This window comes from Cherax quadricarinatus, chromosome 21 (assembly GCF_038502225.1).
Source record: "Cherax quadricarinatus isolate ZL_2023a chromosome 21, ASM3850222v1, whole genome shotgun sequence".
Taxonomy (NCBI): Eukaryota; Metazoa; Arthropoda; class Malacostraca; order Decapoda; family Parastacidae; genus Cherax; species Cherax quadricarinatus.
The window spans coordinates 15,906,994-15,928,139 of NC_091312.1; the positions used below are offsets into that span (position 1 = coordinate 15,906,994).

The 21,146-nt window shown below is 41.4% G+C and overlaps 1 protein-coding gene across 2 annotated transcripts in view; it reads left to right on the forward strand.

The window, feature by feature from the left end:
- Atg16 (Autophagy-related 16) overlaps nt 1–21,146 on the forward strand; it is a 161,323-nt gene that overhangs the window by 128,848 nt on the left and 11,329 nt on the right. For both annotated transcript variants that reach the window (XR_011392265.1, XM_070087261.1), the window contains exon 12: nt 20,319–20,465. Coding sequence is in view for 1 of the 2 variants with exons in the window: in XM_070087261.1 (XP_069943362.1) it covers nt 20,319–20,465 (147 nt within the window). In the remaining variant the exon portion in view is untranslated. The remainder of the gene's footprint in view (nt 1–20,318; nt 20,466–21,146) is intronic.

Below are 21,146 nucleotides of genomic sequence, written 5' to 3' on the forward strand. Positions count from 1 at the left end.
AAACACCACCGCCTCAGCTGCAGCCTTCACCACCATTATGGACGGCTTATGCTCTCAGTGGCTCTTATACACCCAACAACAACAACACAACACCAGTCGTGACATACATAATGATTTATTTTATTCATTCTAGAGTATATTCCATGTTTCTATGTTATTAATATTGTTTATTATGTCATATTAGTTGAATTGTGATCGATAAATTAGCCGTAAAGTTGATATTAGTGTCATATTCTACAACAATAAGCTCGCCTCTCTCTCCCCTCTGCCTGGTCTGCCATGCACCAAGTCTTTTCAGTAAAGGTAAGTGTGATGTTAAATGTTCATTTATATATTTTATTAGTGCTTTATATTTATTTGTTTTTCTTTTTTGCATGTAAATCTATATTTAAGCTAGGGAAGTGACCCCTTATAAGGACTTAGTACCTCGAGTCCTAATGGAAGGTGATTCCCCTTCCAAACAATAGCCTCTCTTCCCTCTCCTTTTCTCCCTGTTTTCCATCCATCAACAACAGCCTTCAGTAAAGGTAAGTGTCATGTGTAATGTTCATTCTTTTGCGCATGTAAATCTACCTTTAAGGTAAAAAAAAAAAAATTGTTGAGATTTCTGAGTGTCTCGAATGGATTAATTGCATTTACATTATTTTTTATGGGGAAAATGGTTTCGGTTTTTGCCAATTTTGGTTTTGGTCGATGGCTCTGGAACGGATTAAACACAAAAACCAAGGGTCCACTGTACAGTGGACCCCCGGTTCGCGATGCTATCGGTATCTGATAAATCCGGTATCCGATGCATTATATTGCAAAAAATTTGCCTCGGTTCCTGCTACAAAACCCGGTATGCAGTGCGATACGTACAAGACGTGTCCACGTGTGGCCTGAACTGCCCCATGTGTGCCAGTGTTTACAAGCCAGCCAGTGTGTGCGCATCTAAGGATACATTCGGTACATTCCATATTATCCATATTATCACTGCTTTTGGTGCTTGCTTCTGCAAAATAAGTCACCATGGGCCCCAAGAAAGCTTCTAGTGCCAACCCTTCGAGACCAAGGGTGCTAATGACTATTGAAATGAAGAAAGAGATAATTTTAAAGTGCGAAAGTGGAGTGCTTGTGTCAGAGCTGGTCAGGTTGTATAGTAAACCCCAATCAACCATCTCTACTATAGTGAGCAGGAAAATGGCAATCAAGGAAGCTGTTCTTGCAAAAGGTGCAACTGTGATTACGAAACAGTGACCGCAAGTGTTAGAAAATGCTGAGAGACTGTTATTGGTGTGGATAAATGAAAAACAGATAGCATCTCTCAAGCATCCACCAGGACGCTGACATGTCCCTAGGACAGCTCTCCATCGGGCTGCTAACGGAGTCACTGGCTTCTTGGACCTCTTGGGGAGGGTCGATGGTGCTCGTGCAAGCAGCGGATCCCTGGGGAACTTGCTGCTGTTTCCAATGGCTGTCTACCGAGGAGAGACAGGCACCTAGCAACATCTGTTGTTGGGGCAATGGATGAATTCCCTACTATGTTTGTTAACTGCTCATTACTCTGTAATTTGTCTATGATTGTAATCATGTCATAACGTGTTTATCATTCATTACCTTTGAAACTTGTCATGATTTTGACCAGCTCTACCTGGAGCTCATTACCTTTGTAAATTCTCATGATTAATGTGTTTATGATTCATTACCTTTGCAATTATTCATGAGTGTGACCAGCTCAACCTGGAGCTCATTACCTTTGTAACTTGGTCATGATTATGACCAGATCTAGTTCATTACCTTTGTAACTTGCTCAGCTATCAAAACTTTGGAGTCCAGTCCCTGGACCAATTATGTACCTCTGTAATCTTTTGACTACCGCCCACAGGATGGGTATGGGGTGCATAATAAACATATTAAACTACTAACTCTCTCAAGCAATCATTTGTGAAAAGGCTAGGCAGTTGCATGACGATTTGGTAAAGAAATTGCCTGCAAATAGTGGTGATGTGAGTGAATTTAAGGCCAGCAAAGGTTGGCTTGAAAGATTTAAGAATCGTAGTGGCATACATAGTGTGATTAGGCATGGTGAGGCTGCCAGTTCAGACCAAAAAGCAGCTGAAAAATATGTGAAAGAATTCAAGGATTACATAGACAGTGAAGACTTGAAACCTGAACAAGTGTTTAATTGCGACAAAACAGGCCTGTTTTGGAAGAAATTGCCAAGCAGGACCTACATTACTCAGGAGGAAAAGGCACTCCCAGGACATAAGCATATGAAAGACAGGCTTACTCTTCTGATGTGTGCCAATGCTAGTGGTGATTGCAAAGTGAAGCCTTTATTGGTGTATCACTCAAACTCCCAGAGCGTTCAGGCAATTCTTTATCCTCAGGGCTGTGTGCTGTGGAGGGCAAACAGTAAGGCATGGGTCACTAGGGACTTTTTCTATGACTGGTTACACCATGCATTTGCCCCCAATGTGAAAAATTACCTAATTGAAAAGAAATTAGACCTGGTATTAGACAATGCCCCTGGTCATCCTACAGACTTGGCAGAGTGACTTTCTGGGGACATGAGCTTCATTAAGGTCAAGTTTTTGCCTCCTAATACCACTCCTCTCCTGCAGCCCATGGACCAGCAGGTCATTTCCAACTTCAAGAAACTGTACACAAAAGCTATGTTTGAAAGGTGCTTTGAAGTGACCACAGATACTCTATTGACTCTAAAGGAGTTTTGGAAGGATCACTTTAATATCCTTAATTGTGTAAACCTTATAGGTAAGGCTTGGGAGGGAGTGACTAAGAGGACCTTGAACTCAGGGTTTGAGGCTAACCCTGAGAAGCCTATGCCAGTTGAGGAATCCATTGTGGCATTGGGGAAGTCCTTGGGGTTGGAGGTTAGTGGGGAGGATGTGGAAGAGTTGATGGAGGAGGACAATGATGAACTAACCACTGATGAGCTGCTAGATCATCTTCAACAGCAAGAGGCCAGACCTGAGGAAACTGCTTCATAGGAGGGGATAGATAAAGTGAAGAAGTTGCCTACTTCAAAGATTAGGGAAATGTGTGCAAAGTGGCTTGAAGTGCAAAGCTTTTTTGATGAAAATCACCCTCAGACAGCTACTGCAAGCCGTGCTGGCAACCTGTACACTGACAATGTTGTGAACCACTTTAGGAAAGTCATAAAGGAACGAGAGGTACAGGCCTCTATGGACAGATATGTTGTGCAACAGAAGTCCAGTGACTCTCAAGCTGGTCCTAGTGGCATTAAAAGAAGGGAAGTAACCCTGGAAAACGACTTTCTACCTCAAGCCCTAATGGAGGGGGATTCTCCTAGACAATAGGTTCAACACTCTCCCCTCCTCCCATCCCATCAATCATCACCAGATCTTCATTAAAGGTAAGTGTCAGTTATTCTATTGTTATTATTCTATTGTTATTGTAATTATTCTATTGCATTAAACTTAATATTTCATGTGGTAAAAGTTTTTTTTTCATAGTTTTGGGTGTCTTGCACGGATTAATTTGATTTCCATTATTTCTTATGGGGAAAATTGATTCGCTTTCCGATAATTTTGGTTTACGATGAGCTCTCAGGAATGGATTAATATCGCGAACCGGGGGTCCACTGTATATATAAAATATGAAATGCTGTAACTTTAAAACACTTGAAATTTTGGAAAGTTTCCAGACATAATGGAGAGTTGTGCTCATGAAGAATGTAAACAACCCGGGTGACCCATAATGACTGTGTTAGAAAGTCAGGTGGGAGGAGTTGTATAGAGTTTTGGTCATAATTTGAAATGTTTGTCTTAGTGGAACGCCGTAAAGCAGGGCTCTACTGTATATATTACTGTTTCGTGGATACATAACAACTGTTGATACTTAGGATATATTTTTTTTTTTTAACAAGTCAGCCGTCTCCCTCCTAGGCAGGGTGGCCCAAAAAGAAAGAAAATCCCCAAAATGAAAATACTTATTATTCAACACTTTCACCTTAATTATACATAATTACTGTTTTTGCAGAGGTGCCCAAATACAACAGCTTAGAAGCATATATAAAGATACAATATAAAAAGTGACCTTTTCGAGGACGACCCCTACCCCGCCTTCCTTCCCCTACAGATTTATATCCTCTCCATGTCATTCTACTTTGATTCATTCTCTCTAAATGACCAAACCACCTCAACAACCCCTCTTCAGCCCTCTGACTCATACTTTTATTAACTCCACACCTTCTAATTTCCACACTTCGAATTCTCTGCATAATATTTACACCACACATTGCCCTTAAACAGGACATCTCCACTGTCTCCAACTGCCTCCTTGCTGCAGCATTTACAACCCAAGCTTCACACCCACATAAGAGTGCTGGTACCACTATACTTAAATACATTCCCTTCTTTGCCTCCATTGATAATGTTTTTGTCTCCACATATACTTCAATGCACCACTCACCTTTTTTTCCTTACCAGTTCTATGGTTAATCTCATCCTTCATAAACCCATCCGCTGACATCAACTCCCAAATACAGTGGACCCCCGGTTTACGATCAACTCCCAATGCGACCAATTATGTAAGTGTATTTATGTAAGTGCGTTTGTATGTGTATGTTCGGGGGTCTGAAATGGACTAATCTAATTCACAATATTCCTTATGGGAACAAATTCGGTCAGTACTGGCACCTGAACATACTTCTGGAATGAAATAATATCGTAAACCGGGGGTCCACTGTATGTGAAAATATTCACTTCTTCGATATTCCTTTTCTCCAATGTGATATCCAATTTTTCTTTATCTAAATCATTTGATGCCCTCATCACCTTACTCTTATCAATGTTCACTTTCAACTTTCTACCTTTACACACCTTCCCAAACTCCTCCACTAACCTTTGCAGCTTTTCTTTAGAATCACCCATAAGCACAGTATCATCAGCAGAAAGTAACTGTGTCAACTCTCATTTTGTATTTGATTCCCTATAATTTAATCCCACCCCTCTCCCCAACACCCTAGCATTTACTTCCTTTACAACCCCATCTATAAATACATTAAACAACCATGGTGACATTACACATCCCTGTCTAAGACTTACTTTTACTGGAAAGTAATCACCCTCTCTTCTACACACTAACCTGAGCCTCACTATCCTCATAGACACTCTTTACAGCATTTAGTAACTTTCTAACTACGTATTCCATATACTTGCAACATCTGCCACATTGCTCCCCTATCCACTCTTATCATATGCCTTTTCTAAATCCATAAATTTAATGACAACTTCCCTACCTTTATGTAAATACTGTTCACATATATGCTTCAATGTAAACACTTGATCTACACATCCCCTACCCACTCTAAAGCCTCATTGCTCATCCACAATCCTACTCTCTGTCTTACCTCTAATTCTTTCAATAATAACCTTACCATACACTTTTCCTGGTATACTCAGTAAACTTATTCCCCTATAATTTTTACAATCTCTTTTGTCCCCTTTCCCTTTATATAATGGAGCTATACATACTCTCTGCCAATCCCCAGGTACCTTCCCCTCTTTCATACATTTATTATACAAAAATACCAATCATTCCAACACTGTATCTCCCCCTGCTTTTAACATTTCTGTCATGATCCTGTCAGTTCCTGCTGCTTTATCCCCTTTCATTCTACGTAATGCCTAATGCACCTCCCCCATACTGACATCCTGCTCTTGTTCACTCCTAAAAGATGTTATACCTCCCTGGTCAGTGCATGAAATGACCGCCTCCTTTTCTTCGTCTACATTTAAAAGTTCCTCGAAATAGTCCTGCCATCTGCCCAATACCTCCATCTTCCCATCTACTAACTTCCCTACTCTGTTTTTAACTGACAAATCCATTCATTGCCTAGGCTTTCTTAACTTGTTTATCTCACTCCAAAATCTTTTCTTGTTTTCATCAAAATTTCTTGACAGTCTCTCTCCCACTCCATCATCTGCTCTCCTTTTGCACTCTCTCACCACTCTTGTCACCTTTCTTTTACTCTCCATATACTGTGCTCTTCTTATATCACTTCTGCTTTGTGAAAGCCTCTCATAAGCTACCTTTTTCTCTTTTATCACACCCTTTACTTCATCATTCCATCAATCACTTCTCTTTCCTCCTGCACCCACCCTCCTATAGCCACAAACTTTTGCCCCACATTCTAATACTGCATTTTTAAAACTATTCCTTCTTCAACCCCCCACTACTCATACTTGCACTAGCCCACCCTTCTTCCAATACGTGCTTATATCTCACCCTAACTTCCTCCTCCCTTAGTTTATACACTTTCACCTCTCTCTTACTTGTTGTTTCCACTTTCCTTTCATCCCATCTACCTCTTACTCTAATTGTAGCTACAACTAAATATTATTATTATTATAATAAAAACGAAGTGCTAAGCCACAAGGGCTATACAGCGCTGCAGGGTAGGGAAGGAAACGAGGGTATCGGGCGGCAGAAGGGGGGAGGGATGATTAGTAGGTTACAGTAAACAGCGGGGCAGGGGATAGTGTGGGGGTAGGGGGTAGCAAGAGATTGAGGTAGAAAGGGCTGAAGGTATCATCAGAGTTTGTGGAGTAAGTCAGTTATCAAAAAGTCAGTGAGAGAGTCCGGATGAAAGGTGGGTCCATCAACGAGAAGGGAAGGTAAAGAGAGAGTAGTAGAGAGGAGACGACGTTGGAGGTAAATTCTGCGTGCTCGTTGATAAATTGGACAGTCTAACAGAATGTGGCTGACCGATAATGGAACCTGACAATGCTCACAGAGAGGAGCAGGGCGCCTCTCCATGAGATGTCCATGAGTAAGACATGTATGGCCAATGCGAAGGTGGGAGAGAGTAGCCTCTCAACCTCGACACTGGTGACAAGAAGACAGCCAGTAACCTATACTCGGTTTAATAGAACAAAGTTTGTTATTGAGCAGAGCAGACCAACGTTGTTGCCAATGGGTGCGAAGGTGGGTGTAGCTATTACAGCAAAATAGTCCGGAAATGGAACGCCTCTGTATGAAATTGGTAGGTCATGTACTGCTGACCGCGCAGCAGTGTCTGCCTGTTCATTGCCTTGTACGTCAACATGACCAGGGACCCAACAAAAAACAATATCTTTATGTTTGGTAAAGATATGGCATAGCCAAAGTTGGATATGGAGAACTAGGGGGTGAGGTGTATCAAATTTCCGTATAGCCTGTAGAGCACTAAGGGAGTCTGAGACAACCACAAATGACGACACAGGCATAGATGCGATACGAATAAGGGCTGCAAGAATGGCATACAATTCAGCAGTAAAAATGCTAGCCAAAGATAGTAAATGCCCTCGCACAATGCTGTCCGGAAATACTGCTGTGAATCCAATGCTGTCAGAAGATTTAGAGCCATCTGTGTACATGGCAATGGCATGAGAATGAGAGTGGAAGTGGTCAAGAAAAAGAGAGCGGGAAGCCACCGTAGGCAGTTGGGCTTTCGAGCAAGGGAGTGAGAAAGAACAGACCCAAACAGCTGGAACTTCCCAGGGGGGGTAGGGAAAAGTGAGATGCTACATGAACATATAAAGGTGGTAACTGAAGGGAAGACAAGAGCGAATGTAGGTGAAGAGAGAAGGGATGGAGCAAACAGGGGCGGCGAACAAATAAAGAATGTCTACTTATATCAGTGACCATTCTATAAATGGAAGGATTGCGGAGATTGTGAGAGCGTACATAGTAGTGAAGGCAATGGGCATCACGACGATCAGACAAGGATGGAACATTGGCTTCTGCATAGAGGCTCTCAACAGGGGAAGAGCAAAAAGCACCAAGGCGTAAACATAATCCATGGTGATGGATGGGGTCAAAGCTAGATAGAGTAGCAGGAGAGGCCGCTGAATAGATCTGGTCACCATAATTGAGTTTCGATAAAATGAGGGCTGAATGTAGGCGAAGGAGAGTTCGACAATCAGCTCCCCATGAAAGATGAGCAAGGGTCTTAAGAAGGTTCAGCTGGCTGTGACAAGTTGCCTTTAGAGAGGCAATGTGGGGTTTCCATGATAACCTACGGTCAAAGAGAAGGCCTAGAAACCTGACTGTATCACGTTCAGGGATACGGGAGCCATAGAGGTACAAAGGATGATCGGAGATGACAGAGCGTCTAGTGAAAGTAATTTGGTGAGTTTTTGTACTGGAAAATTTAAACCCATGTGTGGTGGTCCAATTGGAAACACAGTCGACCGCATGTTAGAGAGAAACTGTAATGAGGTGACAGTCAGCGCCTGCACAAGCAATAACAAAGTCATCAACATAGAGTGATGACCAAATATTGGATGGAAGAACAGAGGCGAAATCATTTATAGCAAGGAGAAAAAGTGTTGTGCTCAGAACACATCCCTGAGGGACACCTTCAGCTTGTATAAAGTCTTGGGAGAGCACATTATTGACTCGAACACGGAAATGTCTGTCAGTTAAAAAGTTGAGCATCGAAATGGTATAAAATACCGACAAGTTGTTAGGTAAGACACATATGCAACAGTTAGGTATCTAACTGTTGCATATGTGTCTTACCTAACAGTTAAAAAGTTCTTAAGGAAAGATGGTAGATTGCCTCGGAGGCCTAAGGAGTGGGCTTGGGCCAAAATATTATACCTCCAAGTTGTGTCATATGCCTTCTCAAGGTCAAAAAATATGGCAATAACTGAGTGGTTATTTGCAAAGGCATTATGAACATACGTATCCAAACGTAGTAAGGGGTCTATGGTAGAACGGCCCTTACGAAAGCCATATTGATGAGTGGAGAGACTGTTGTGTGTCTCTAAATACCACATTAAACGTCTATTTACCAGACGTTCCATCACTTTGCAAACTGCACTGGTAAGAGCGATGGGACGATAGTGGGAGGCTTCATGTCCCGTAGTACCCGGTTTGCAGAAAGGGAGAAAAATGGTAGATTTCCACAGCTGTGGAAGAACTTGTGACCAAATAAGATTGAAAAGGCGTAAGAGGACTGCAAGGGCTGAATGATGTAAATGTTGTAACATACGAATATGAATGTCGTCAGGCCCAGCTGTTGATGATCGGCAAGCTGAGAGTGTTGCCTCCAGTTCCTGAAGTGTAAAAGGCACATTACACTGTTCTTCTCTGAGAGAAGAAAAGTCCAAGGGTGCTAACTCTCTGGCAGACTTTGAGGGAAGAAACGAGGGGCAGAGATTGAGCCCCAGAGAAATACGGACCAGATGATTGCCAATTTCAATGGCAACATCTAGAGGGTTTGCTATATCAACACCGGCAACCTGCAGAACAGGAGCCGGGTCAGGAGAATATTTACCACTCAGTTTCCGTACTTTTTTCCAGACTGCACTCATAGAGGAAGCAGAGGTGATGGTGGAGACATAATCTCGCCAGCAAGTGCGTTTAGCATAACGGATGACACGGCGAGCGATTGCACACTTCTGCTTAAAATCAAGAAGTCTCCCAGTGGTTCTATTATACCGGTTCCTGCCCCACGCAGCGTGTTTCAAACGTACTGCACGAGCACAAGCAGGAGACCACCAAGGCACGCATTTCTGAGAATGCCTGCCCGAGGTTTGGGGAATAGAATGAGATCTGCGGTTAAAACTGAGGACGAGAAGAGGTGTAAAAGCTCATCAATGGAGGATGAAGAAGGAACCTTACTAAAAACAGTTAGTTGTGAGTAAAGGTCCCAATCAAATTTCCAGCGTGGGTTACAAAGAGGTGGTGAATATGAAGGGGAAGTAAGAATGATTGGAAAATGATCGCTGTCATGTAAATCCAGGAGAATAGACCAGGTAAAGTCTAGTGCGGCAGAGGAAGAGCAGACCGAGAGATCAGTGCAAGAGAGTGTATGAGTACGAGGATCAAAATGGGTGTGAGTACCTGTATTTAAAACATGGAGGGGGTGGGAAGCAAGAAAAGTCTCTAGCTGAATGCCACAGGAATCACAGTGAGACCCCCCTCCCAGAGGAAATGATGGGAATTAAAATTGCCAAGTAACAGAAGTGGTGGCGGTAATGACGAAACAAGAAAGGCAATATCCGGAATAGATAATGCTCGAGAAGGAGAGAGACAAAGAACAGAGTGTATACCACCTATGCAGGTGGATACGGGCTGCTGTGTAATGCAGCGAAGTACAAACAAATAGCTGATGGTACGGAATATCAATGCGTAGAAGAGGGGCACTTTCATTAAAGGTCCCATCAGGAAAAGGATCCGAAGAATACAGATGGGATAGATAACAGCAGAGTGTAATTTTGGTTCTTGTAAGCAAACACCAACAGGAGAAAATTGGGAAAGCAACGTCTGAAGCTCACCCTGATTACCCCTGAGGCCGCGTATATTCCACTGTAAATAGGCCATGATTGGCAACGATAAAGATACTAGAAATCCGCAGGGAAGGGTACTTATGGACTAGAGGGGTTAGAAAAGTCCACATGCGGTGGCAGCGGAAAATGTTCAAGCAGCAAAGGAATGGTGCGCTGTGAAGGAAGGAGTTGCGCAGATGGAGAAGAGGAAAGAGAAGGAACAGAGGGTGGATCAGTGTCCATTGATGGTTTGGTCTCTGCAATATATTCAGAGATTGCTTCAAGTGTTTCGGAGTTCAGAGGCGTCGTATGGGAGACAATATCGGAGATGGAAGGAGGAGTTTAAGTAAAGATCGGAACTGTAATGGACTGTGCCAAGGTAGGGGGGGGGGCGAAAGGGTGGAGGGAATTGGAGAAGTGTGGGAGGTGGCAGAAGAGGAAGAAACTTGGGAGGGGACAGGGGAGGAAGGCACAGTACGAGAAGGAGGATGAACCTCCACACTTGTAACAGAGCCAGTGAAAGGGAAAGATCCAGGTACAGAGACCAGGAAGGTAAGATGTGGAGGTGGATGAAGGGAAGGAGGGGTTAAAGGAGATTTTTTGGACTTCTGAGAAGTAGAGGGACGATTGGGAGGAGGAGGCATACGAGGTTTTGTCGATACCGGGGTTTGTGAGGGAGAACACGAAGAAGTGAGAACAGACTGAGGTGTTGAAGTAAGGATGTCTGAGCCCAGGGCAGCAAAAGAATTAGATACAGGAGTGACTATGGGACTGGCAACCACAGAGGAGGCTGCAGAAGATGGGACCCCAAAAGTGGGGGGACGTTTTGAAACATGAGAATAAGAAACACGGGGTAGTCTCCCTTGGAGGCTGAGATAAGAAACTGCCATAGCATAAGGGAGACCTTCTGCCTCTTTGAGGTAACGAATTTCCCGCTCATTTAAGTAGACCTGGCAATGGCAAGAGTACAAAGGGTGAGCCTCATGACAATTAAGGCAAGAGGGAGGTCGACTGCAAGACGTATTAGAATGGCCATCGTCACCACAGACTGGGCATTCGGCTATAGATCTGCAATATTTTGCTGGGTGGCCAAATCGCCAGCAATTCCTATACTGTTGTGGTGTAGGGATCACCTTCCGAACTTGTAACCGATGTCCTGCTACATAAACAGAGGATGGGAGTTCATGGCTGTCAAAAGTTAAACGAGCCACATTGCAAGGGTATTGCCTTCACCCGCGGGCAGGAAGAACATAAGTGTCTACCTTGAGAATTGGAAGATCTTAGAGTTCCAGCTGTTCAAGAATGTCATTGCCACATGTCTGGAAATTCTGTTGGACTATGGTATGAGGCAGAATAACAGTACCACTACAAGAATTGAGGGAATGAAGTTTTTCGATAGTTATAGGAATAGCATCGATATGTGAAAGGAGAGAAAGATCATGAGCTTGGGTAGAATTCTGGACTGTGATGATGTGCATACCACTCTTAAGAGCATGAAAGGAAATATCTCTACCAATGTGGCGTAGGAGCACTTTGCCAATACTATGGTCGGAAAGGTAGACAGTAGAAGAAATCGGTCTTAAAGTAAAGAATTTAGTCCATTGTGTGGTCTGAAACTGAGTGTGAAGAGGGAGTGCATGACGTGTCAGTCTTTTCCGAGTAGAATGGTAAGGTAATGAAGTAACATCATCAGGAGATTGTCGTTGGCGTTTAGAAGTGGGACCAGAGTCGGTCCGACGTGGGACGGGCTGGCGATTCGAAAATCGCCGCACCGTAGAGGGAGAGGCCAGAAGCATAGTCAAAGGAGAGCGGAGGTCAGACAAATCGAAGGAGTCAGTCGAAACCCCGGCACCTGAAGCGGGTGACGAAACAGTACCAGCAAGAGGTACAGGGGCCTTAGGAGTGTCCGAAGAGTGGCCAAAAGATGAGGCGAGGTCAGAATGGGGTGTGGTAACAATAAGGGGCCCAGGGGTAGTGGGGTCATGGATCGGGTACTCCATGGTTAGGTTACTTCTTTCTTTTTGTTTTTAAGAAAAAAAAAGAAAGAAGAAAAGAAAAAAAAAAAAGAATAAAAAATAGGGGGGACTGGGGAAGGATAGTTCCTAGGAGGAATGAAAGGGCCAGAAATCTCCCTCCGCGCCCAAGAGGACCTCAGCATCGCAAGTAGTGCAGATGCAGCATGGAACCCGTGCCATACCCTACCTTTCATGCCAGTAAACCAGCAATCCGGGATAGCAACCTCACATCTGCCGAGCTACCTCGGTGGACAAAAGAGAGGGCGGCCGGATATCCGCCACAAAGCATGCCTCCTTTGGCCACCACCCCCGGAATCCGAAAGGTGGCTTCCAGAGATACACCCGTCGCCCAAAAGTCACTCAAAGCCACCCTCCGGTATACCGGAGAGGGATCGGGACATCCCCAGGCGATCCAGATTCCACAGCAAACTACGCCACCACCAAGAACCTCAATGGAATGGAATGGACCCCGGTACCCTTTCCTCTACCTTGGAACTAGTGCACCTATGGGAAAAATTCCAAAGGTCAAAAAGTGGAAGGGCAAAAGGGAGGGGTGGGGAGGAGGAGGAGGAAAGGAAAAAAGGGGAGGATGGGATAGGGAAGGGGGGATTGGGGGGTAATTAGGTTCGGTCTGAGGAAGGAGACCGACAGGTCTAATTCCTCAGACCAAGAGCCTCTTCACCACGCCAAGGAGCCCCCTTGAAGAGGTACAACTAAATAATGATCCGTTTTTACAACCCAGGAGTCCCACTCGCCTGTCTGCCCTTGTCATTCCCATTCTAGAGCTGGTTGAAGCACTGTCTGCTCTCTAGTGGCTTCTGTTCTGCCTTGCTTACCGTGGAGTGCATTAATACCTGTTGTTGTACATAGTGTATATAGTGTACATACTACTGTAGTAGGTTGGTAGGCAGCAACCACCCAGGGAGGAACTACCGTTCTGCCAAGTGTAATTGTTTTACATGATGGTAGGATTGCTGGTGTCTTTTGTCTGTCTCATAAATATGCAAGATTACAGGTACGTCTTGCTACTTCTACTTAGGTCACACAAAACATACATGTACACGTTTATTTATTTTATCTTAGTTCTTGTTCTAATTACTTTTCCTTTTATATACACGGGGAAGTGGAATAAGAATCTTTCCTCCGTAAGCCATGCTTGTTGTAAAAGTCAACTAAAATGCCGGGAACAATGGGCTAGTAACCCCTTTTCCTGTAAAAAATAACTTAAAAGAATAATAAGAAAATTGTCAAAGTGGGAAGTTGGAAGGTGCGTGGATGTTGTGCGAATGATAAGAAAGAGATGATAGTGGATGTTATGAATGAGAAGAAGTTGGATATCCTGGCTTTAAATGAATCAAAGCTGAAGCGGGTGGGTGAGTTTCAGTGGAGAGGAATAAATGGGATTAGGTCAGGGGTTTCTAATAGAGTTAGAGCTAAAGAAGGAGTAATAATAATGTTGAAGGATAAGCTATGGCAGGAAAAGAGGGACTATAAATGTATTAATTCAAGGATTATGTGGAGTAAAATAAAGGTTGGATGTGAGAAGTGGGTTATAGTAAGCGTTTATGCACCTGGGGAAGAGAGAAGTATAGAGTAGAGAGAGAGATTTTGGGAAATGTTGAGTAATTGCGTGGGGAGTTTTGAACCAAGTGTGAGAGCACTTGTGGTTGGGGATTTTAATGCTAAAGTGGGAAAAAATGTTGTAGAGGGAGTAGTAGGTAAATTTGGGGTGCCAGGAGTAAATGAAAATGGGGAGCCTTTAATTGAGCTATGTGTAGAAAGAGATTTCGTAATAAGTAATACATGTTTTATGAAAAAGAGGATATATAAATATACAAGGTATGATGTAGCACGTAATGAAAGTATAGTTTGTTAGATTATGTATTGGTGGATAAAAGGTTGATGGGTAGGCTCCAGGATGTACACGTTTATAGAGGGGCAACTGATATATCGGATCATTATCTAGTTGCAGCTACAGTTAGAGTAATAGGTAGATGGGATAAGAGGAAAATGGCAAGAACAAGTAAGAGGGAGGTGAAAGTGTATAAACTAAGGGAGGAGGAAATTTGGGTGAAATATAAGCAACTATTGGCAGAAAGGCAGGCTAGTGCAGGTATGAGTAGTGGGGGGGTTGAAGAGGGATGGAATAGTTTTAAAAATGCAGCATTAGAATGTGGGGCAGAAGTTTGTGGTTATAGGAGGGTGGGTGCAGGAGGAAAGAGGAGTGATTGGTGGAATGATGAAGTAAAGGGTGTGATAAAAGAGAAAAAAGTAGCTTATGAGAGGTATTTACAAAGCAGAAGTGTTATAAGAAGAGTAGAGTATATGGAGAGTAAAAGAAAGGTGAAGAGAGTGGTGAGAGAGTGCAAAAGGACAGCAGATGATAGAGTGGGAGAGGCACTGTCAAGGAATTTTAATGAAAATAAGAACAAATTTTGGAGTTAAACAAGTTAAGAAAGCCTAGGGAACAAATGGATTTATCAGTTAAAAACAGAGAAGGGGAGTTAGTAGATGGGGAGATGGAGATACTGGGTAGATGGTGAGAATATTTTGAGGAACTTTTAAATGTTGACGAAGAAAGGGAGGCGGTAATTTCATGCACTGGCCAGGGAGGTATATCATCTTTTAGGAGTGAAGAAGAGCAGGATGTGAGTGTGGGGGAGGTGCGTGAGGCATTACGTAGAATGAAAGGGGGTAAAGCAGCTGGAACTGACGGGTTCATGACAGAAATGTTAAAAGCAGGGGGAGACATAGTGTTGGAGTGGTTGGTATTTTTGTTTAACAAATGTATGAAAGATGGGAAGGTACCTAGGGATTGGCGGAGAGCATGTATAGTCCCTTTATATAAAGGGAAAGGGGACAAAAGAGATTGTAAAAATTATAGAGGAATAAGTTTACTGAGTATACCAGGAAAAGTGTACAGTAGGGTTATTATTGAAAGAATTAGAGGCAAGACAGAATGTAGAATTGCGGATGAGCAAGGAGGTTTTAGAGTGGGTAGGGGATGTGTAGATCAAGTGTTTACATTGAAGCATATATGTGAGCAGTATTTAGATAAAGGTAGGGAAGTTTTTATTGCATTTATGGATTTAGAAAAGGCATATGATAGAGTGGATAGGGGAGCAATGTGGCAGATGTTCCAAGTATATGGAATAGGTGGTAAGTTACTAAATGCTGTAAAGAGTTTTTATGAGGATAGGGAGGCTCAGGTTAGGGTGTATAGAAGAGAGGAAGACTACTTCCCGGTAAAAGTAGGTCTTAGACAGGGATGTGTAATGTCACCATGGTTGTTTAACCCTTTGACTGTTTCAGGCCCCTCTCTGAAACTGTCATTCTATGTCGCTCAATTTTTGAAAAAAAAAAAAATATTTTTTCTTGTGAAATGATAGAGAATCTTTTCCCGATGGTAATGACACCAAAAGTTCGAAATTTGGTCGAAAACTCGTGGAATTATGCTCCCGCGAAGTTAGCGGTTTCTGCGACATATGCGTATCGGCGATTTCGCCGACTTTGAGCCCTATTTTCAGCCAATTCCATTGTTCCAGTTGACCAAACTCATAGCTATTTCTTTAGAACTCCATTTTATCTATCAGCTGAGTACAAGAAACCTCCCATTTACTAATTTGGACTACCCAATATGGTGGTCAGAAATTGGCAATTTGGCCAATTTCACGCAAACTAAAAAAGATGCCAATTTCAAAATAGGGTCCAGAATAAACAAGATAGACATTCGTGGCACTAAAATAACATATGCTCTGTTCATTAGTCACATCTCTAGGCCCCTCTTATATTATTATTGCTTTCTATTTTGATTTTTTATTCATACAAAAAAATACAAAATTTACTGTTATGCAGACGACTGCATTATTGTAAAAATGGTATAAATAATATCAGTGCACTAGTGAAAGAATATTAGACTCCCCAGTTGACGTGTATTGGACGTGTGGTGTGATTTATTTACTCTTGAACATTGGTAAAAATCGAACATTTCCGCTACTTTGAGCTCAGTTTCAAGGTCGTTTTCATCGTAAAAGTAATGAAAATCATCTCTATTTCTGTAATATGTTTTCCATTTTATCACCTAAGACCATGAAAACGCGAATACAACTATAAATACTATACGAAAATACACCTCAAAGTCGGCGTTTTATTCCAAAAAAACGATCAGATATTTTTTTTTCTCATTACGCAATGTGTGCTGCAGGATTTTTTTTATGTGGTGCACACTGACCACACAGACCCATTCTCTCACATGTGGGCCTACCAGCTTTCTCCCGCTTGATTTGAAGCCGCTAGAATTATTGAGTATATATACGTCAGAAACATTGGCTCGTAAGACGTATTTATACGTCGAAAACAGTCAAAGGGTTAACCCTTTGACTGTCGCAACCCCTAATCCTGAGGTGTCTCCTGGTGTCGCAAAATTTAAAAAAAAAAAAAAATTATTTTTTCTTATGAAATGATAGAGAATCTTTTCCCAATTGTAATGACACCAAAAAAACGAAATTTGATGGAAAACTGATGGAATTATGCTGTCGCGAATTTAGCGACCTCGGCGCTGTTTACAAATCGGCGATTTCGCCTACTTTGAGCCCTATTTTTGGCTAATTCCATTGTTCCAGTCGCCCAAACTCATAGCTATTTCTTTAGAACTCCATTTTTTCTATCGATTGAGTACAAGAAACTGCCCATTTACCGATTTCAACTACCTAATAATGTGGTCAGAAATTTGCAATTTGGCCAATTTCACGAAAACTAAAAAATATGACAATTTCAAAATAAGGTCCAGAATGAACAATGCAGACATTCCTGGCTCTAAAATAACATTTTCTTTGTTCATCAGTCATGTCTCCAGGCCCCTCTGATATTACTCTTGCTTTCTATTTTGAATTTTTATTCAAACAAAAAATTGAAGACTTACTATTATGCAGACTACTGCAATACTGTAATAATTGTATAAATAACATCACCCCATTCATGACTGCATATTAGAATGGCTAGTTGGACATTTACTGGAAAATGGCATCATTTGCTTACTTTTGAACATTGGCAAAAATCAAACATTTCCCCTACTTTGAGCTCCATTTCTAGGTTCTTTTTATAGTAAAATCAATCAAAATCACCTCTATTTCTATAATATGTTTTCCATTCTATCAATTGAGACTAAGAAAACGATAATACAACCATAAATACTATACGAAAATAGACCACAAAGTCGGCATTTTAATTAAAAAAAAACGGTCAGTTTTTTTTTTTGTCATGCACTGCGTGCTCCAGGATTTTTTTTATATGGTGCACAATGACCACACAGACCCATTCTCTCACATGTAGGCCTACCAGCTTTCTCCTGCTTGATTTGAAGCCGCTAGAATTTATGAGTATATATACGTCAAACACGGTACCTCGTAAGACGTATATATATGGCCGCGACAGTCAAAGGGTTAATATATTTATAGATGGGGTTGTAAAAAAAGTAAATGCTAGGGTGTTCGGAAGAGGAGTGGGATTAAAGTATGGGGAATTAAATACAAAATGGGAAGTGACACAGCTACTTTTTGCTGATGATACTGTGCTTATGGGAGATTCTAAAGAAAAATTGCAAAGGTTAGTGGACAAATTTGGGAATGTGTGTAAAGGTAGAAAGTTGAAAGTGAACATAGAAAAGAGTAAGGTGATGAGAGTATCAAATGATTTAGATAAAGAAAAATTGGATATCAAATTTGGGAGGAGTAGTATGGAAGAAGTGAATGTTTTCAGATATTTGGGAGTTGACGTGTCACCAGATGGATTTATGAAGGATGAGGTTAATCATAGAATTGATGAAGGAAAAAAAGTGAGTGGTGCATTGAGGTATATGTGGAAGCAAAAAATGTTATCTATGGAGGCAAAGAAGGGAATGTATGAAAGTATAGTAGTACCAACACTCTTATATGGGTGTGAAGCTTGGGTTGTGAATGTTGCAGCGAGGAGGCAGTTGGAGGCAGTGGAGATGTGTCTAAGAGCAATGTGTGGTGTAAATATTATGCAGAAAATTCAGTGTGAAAATTAGGAGAAGGTGTGGACTTAATAAAAGTATTAGTCAGAGGGCTAAAGAGGGTTTGTTGAGGTGGTTTGGTCATTTAGAGAGAATGGATCAAAGTAGAATGACATGGAGAGCGTATAAATCTGTAGGGGAAGGAAGGTGGGGTAGGGGTCGTCCTCGAAAAGGTTGGATGGAGGGGGGTAAAGGAGGTGTTGTGGGCGAGGGGTTTGGACTTCTAGCAAGCGTGCGTGAGCGTGTTAGATAGGAGTGAATGAAGACAAATGGTACATATTTGGGACCTGACGATCTGTTGGAATGTGAGCAGGGTAATATTTAGTGAAGGGATTCAGGGAAACCGGTTATTTTATATAACCGAACTTGAGTCCTGGAAATGGGAAGTACAATGCCTGCACTCTAAAGGAGGGATTTGGGATATTGGCAGTTTGGAGAGGTATATTGTGTATTTTTATACGTATATACTTCTAAACTGTTGTATTTTGGGCACCTCTGCAAAAACAATGATTATGTGTGAGTGAGGTGAAAGTGTGAATGATGATGAAAGTATTTTCTTTCTGGTGATTTTCTTTCTCTTTGGGTCACCCTGCCTCGGTGGGAGATGGCCGACTTGTTGAAAAAAAAAAAAACTTCTGTTCTAAATTGGTGAAGGATAATATATGTCAAAAGTTTTTCTGCTGTGTTTATTTTGCTCCCTTTACACCCAGGATAACAGGCTTTTTGGACTCCTGGGTTGTAATATCCGATATATCAGTTGCCCCTCTATAAACATGTACAACCTGAAGCCTACCCATCAACCTTTCATCCACCAATACATACTGTAACAAACTACTTTTATTATGTGCTGTATCATTCCTTGTATACTTATTTATCCTCTTTTTCATAAAATATGTATTACTTATTACCAAACCTCTTTCTACATTTTAGCTCAATTAAAGGCTCCCCAATTTCATTTACCCCTGGCAACCCAAATTAACCTACTACTTCCTCCCCAACATTTTTACCCACTTTAGCACTGAAATCCCCAACCACAAGTACTCTCACACCTGATTCAAAACTCCCCATGCAATTACTCAACATTTCCCAAAATCTCTCTCTCTTCTCTATACTTCTTTCTTCCCCAGGTGCATAAACGCTTACTATAACCCACTTCTCACATCCAACCCTCATTTTACTGCACATAATTTTTTAATTAATACATTTATACTCCCTTTTTTCCTGCCATAACTTTTCTTTCAACAATATTGCTACTCCTACTTTAGCTCTATTTGAAACCCCTCACCTAATCCCATTTGTTTCTTCCCACTGAAACTCTCCCACCTGCTTCAGCTTTGTTTCACTTAAAACCAGGACATCCAGCTTCTTCTCATTCATAACATCCACAATCATTTTTTTCTTATCATTTGCACAACATCCACACACATTTAAACATCCCACTTTGATGTTTTTCTTTTTCCTTTTTAGTAGGCTATACAGGAAAAGGGGTTACTAGTCCATTGTTCCCAGCATTTTAGTTGACTTTTACAACACACATTGCTTATGGAGAAAGATTCTTATTCCACTTCCCTATGGATGAAAAAGGAAAAGCAATAAGAACAAGAACTATTAAGATAAAATCAAAGAAAACTCAGATGAGTGTGTATATATAAACGTGTACATGTATGTGCAATGTGACCTAAATGTATGTAGAAGTAACAAGACGTACCTGAAATCTTGCATGTTTATGAGAGAGAAAAAAGACACCAGCAGTCCTACCATCATGTAAAACAATTACAGGTTTTCATTTTACACTCACTTGGCAGGACGGTAGTACCTCCCTGGGTGATTGCTGTCTACCAATGTACTACTATAGGATAGATATGTCAAAAAAAAATTAATACTGTGAAATACATTTCAGAGGAGTATTACAAATGGATAGAATGTATTGAATAGAATTGTTAGTGGGCTTGAAAACAAGATTGAACATACTTTTATTTTTCACAGTGGTGATGGCTTCCATGTAGGGGCAGACTACACAAGAGCAACATTTTCTCCTGATGCATCTTATGTTGCAGCAGGGAGTGGGGATGGTGGTGTCTTTACATGGAATGTTAATACTGGCAAACTTGAGAAAACTCTGAGAGAGCACTCGTAAGTATTCTCAACTCAGTCTTTGAGAGGTTAATTTCTTAACCACTTAGTGTGAAATTCAGAGACATTAATACTGTGTCTGTATATTGCACTTAATTTTGTATGTTAATGACAAAAAAATCCTACCTCTGATTAATAATAAGTATCATTAAAAATTCTTAGTATTACAATAAACTGATATAACACTAAGTAACCATATTCCATTTTAAATATGCAAATGAATTTGATAACACCCACTGAAACCTTGATATAATGGACTTATGGGGAAAACTGGGTGACTGTTTGAATGAAAATCCATTGTATCGTAATTTTCAATGCAGTGAACATGGTCTATTGTAAGCAGATCTTACTGGACTTGCACACTACTGCTACTTAACAAGATCTCGATATAGTGGATTTGAACACACACACACATACCACTGCTAACAAAGGAAATCTCAGTGAAACAGATGTAGTCAGTTGTATGGAAAACCTATTGGACACACTTCAGCTAACAGAAAAAATCGTGATGCAGCAGACTTGGTCCAGCTTCAAGTAGACCTGCTCAGGTTCCAGGAGATCATAATCAAAAGCATAACAGATCCATAACAGGGATCATTGTAGATTTGCCAGATTGGCCACTGTTCCCATTGCTGAGACTGATCTGTATAGAACAGTATTTTATAACTCTTTTAAAATTTT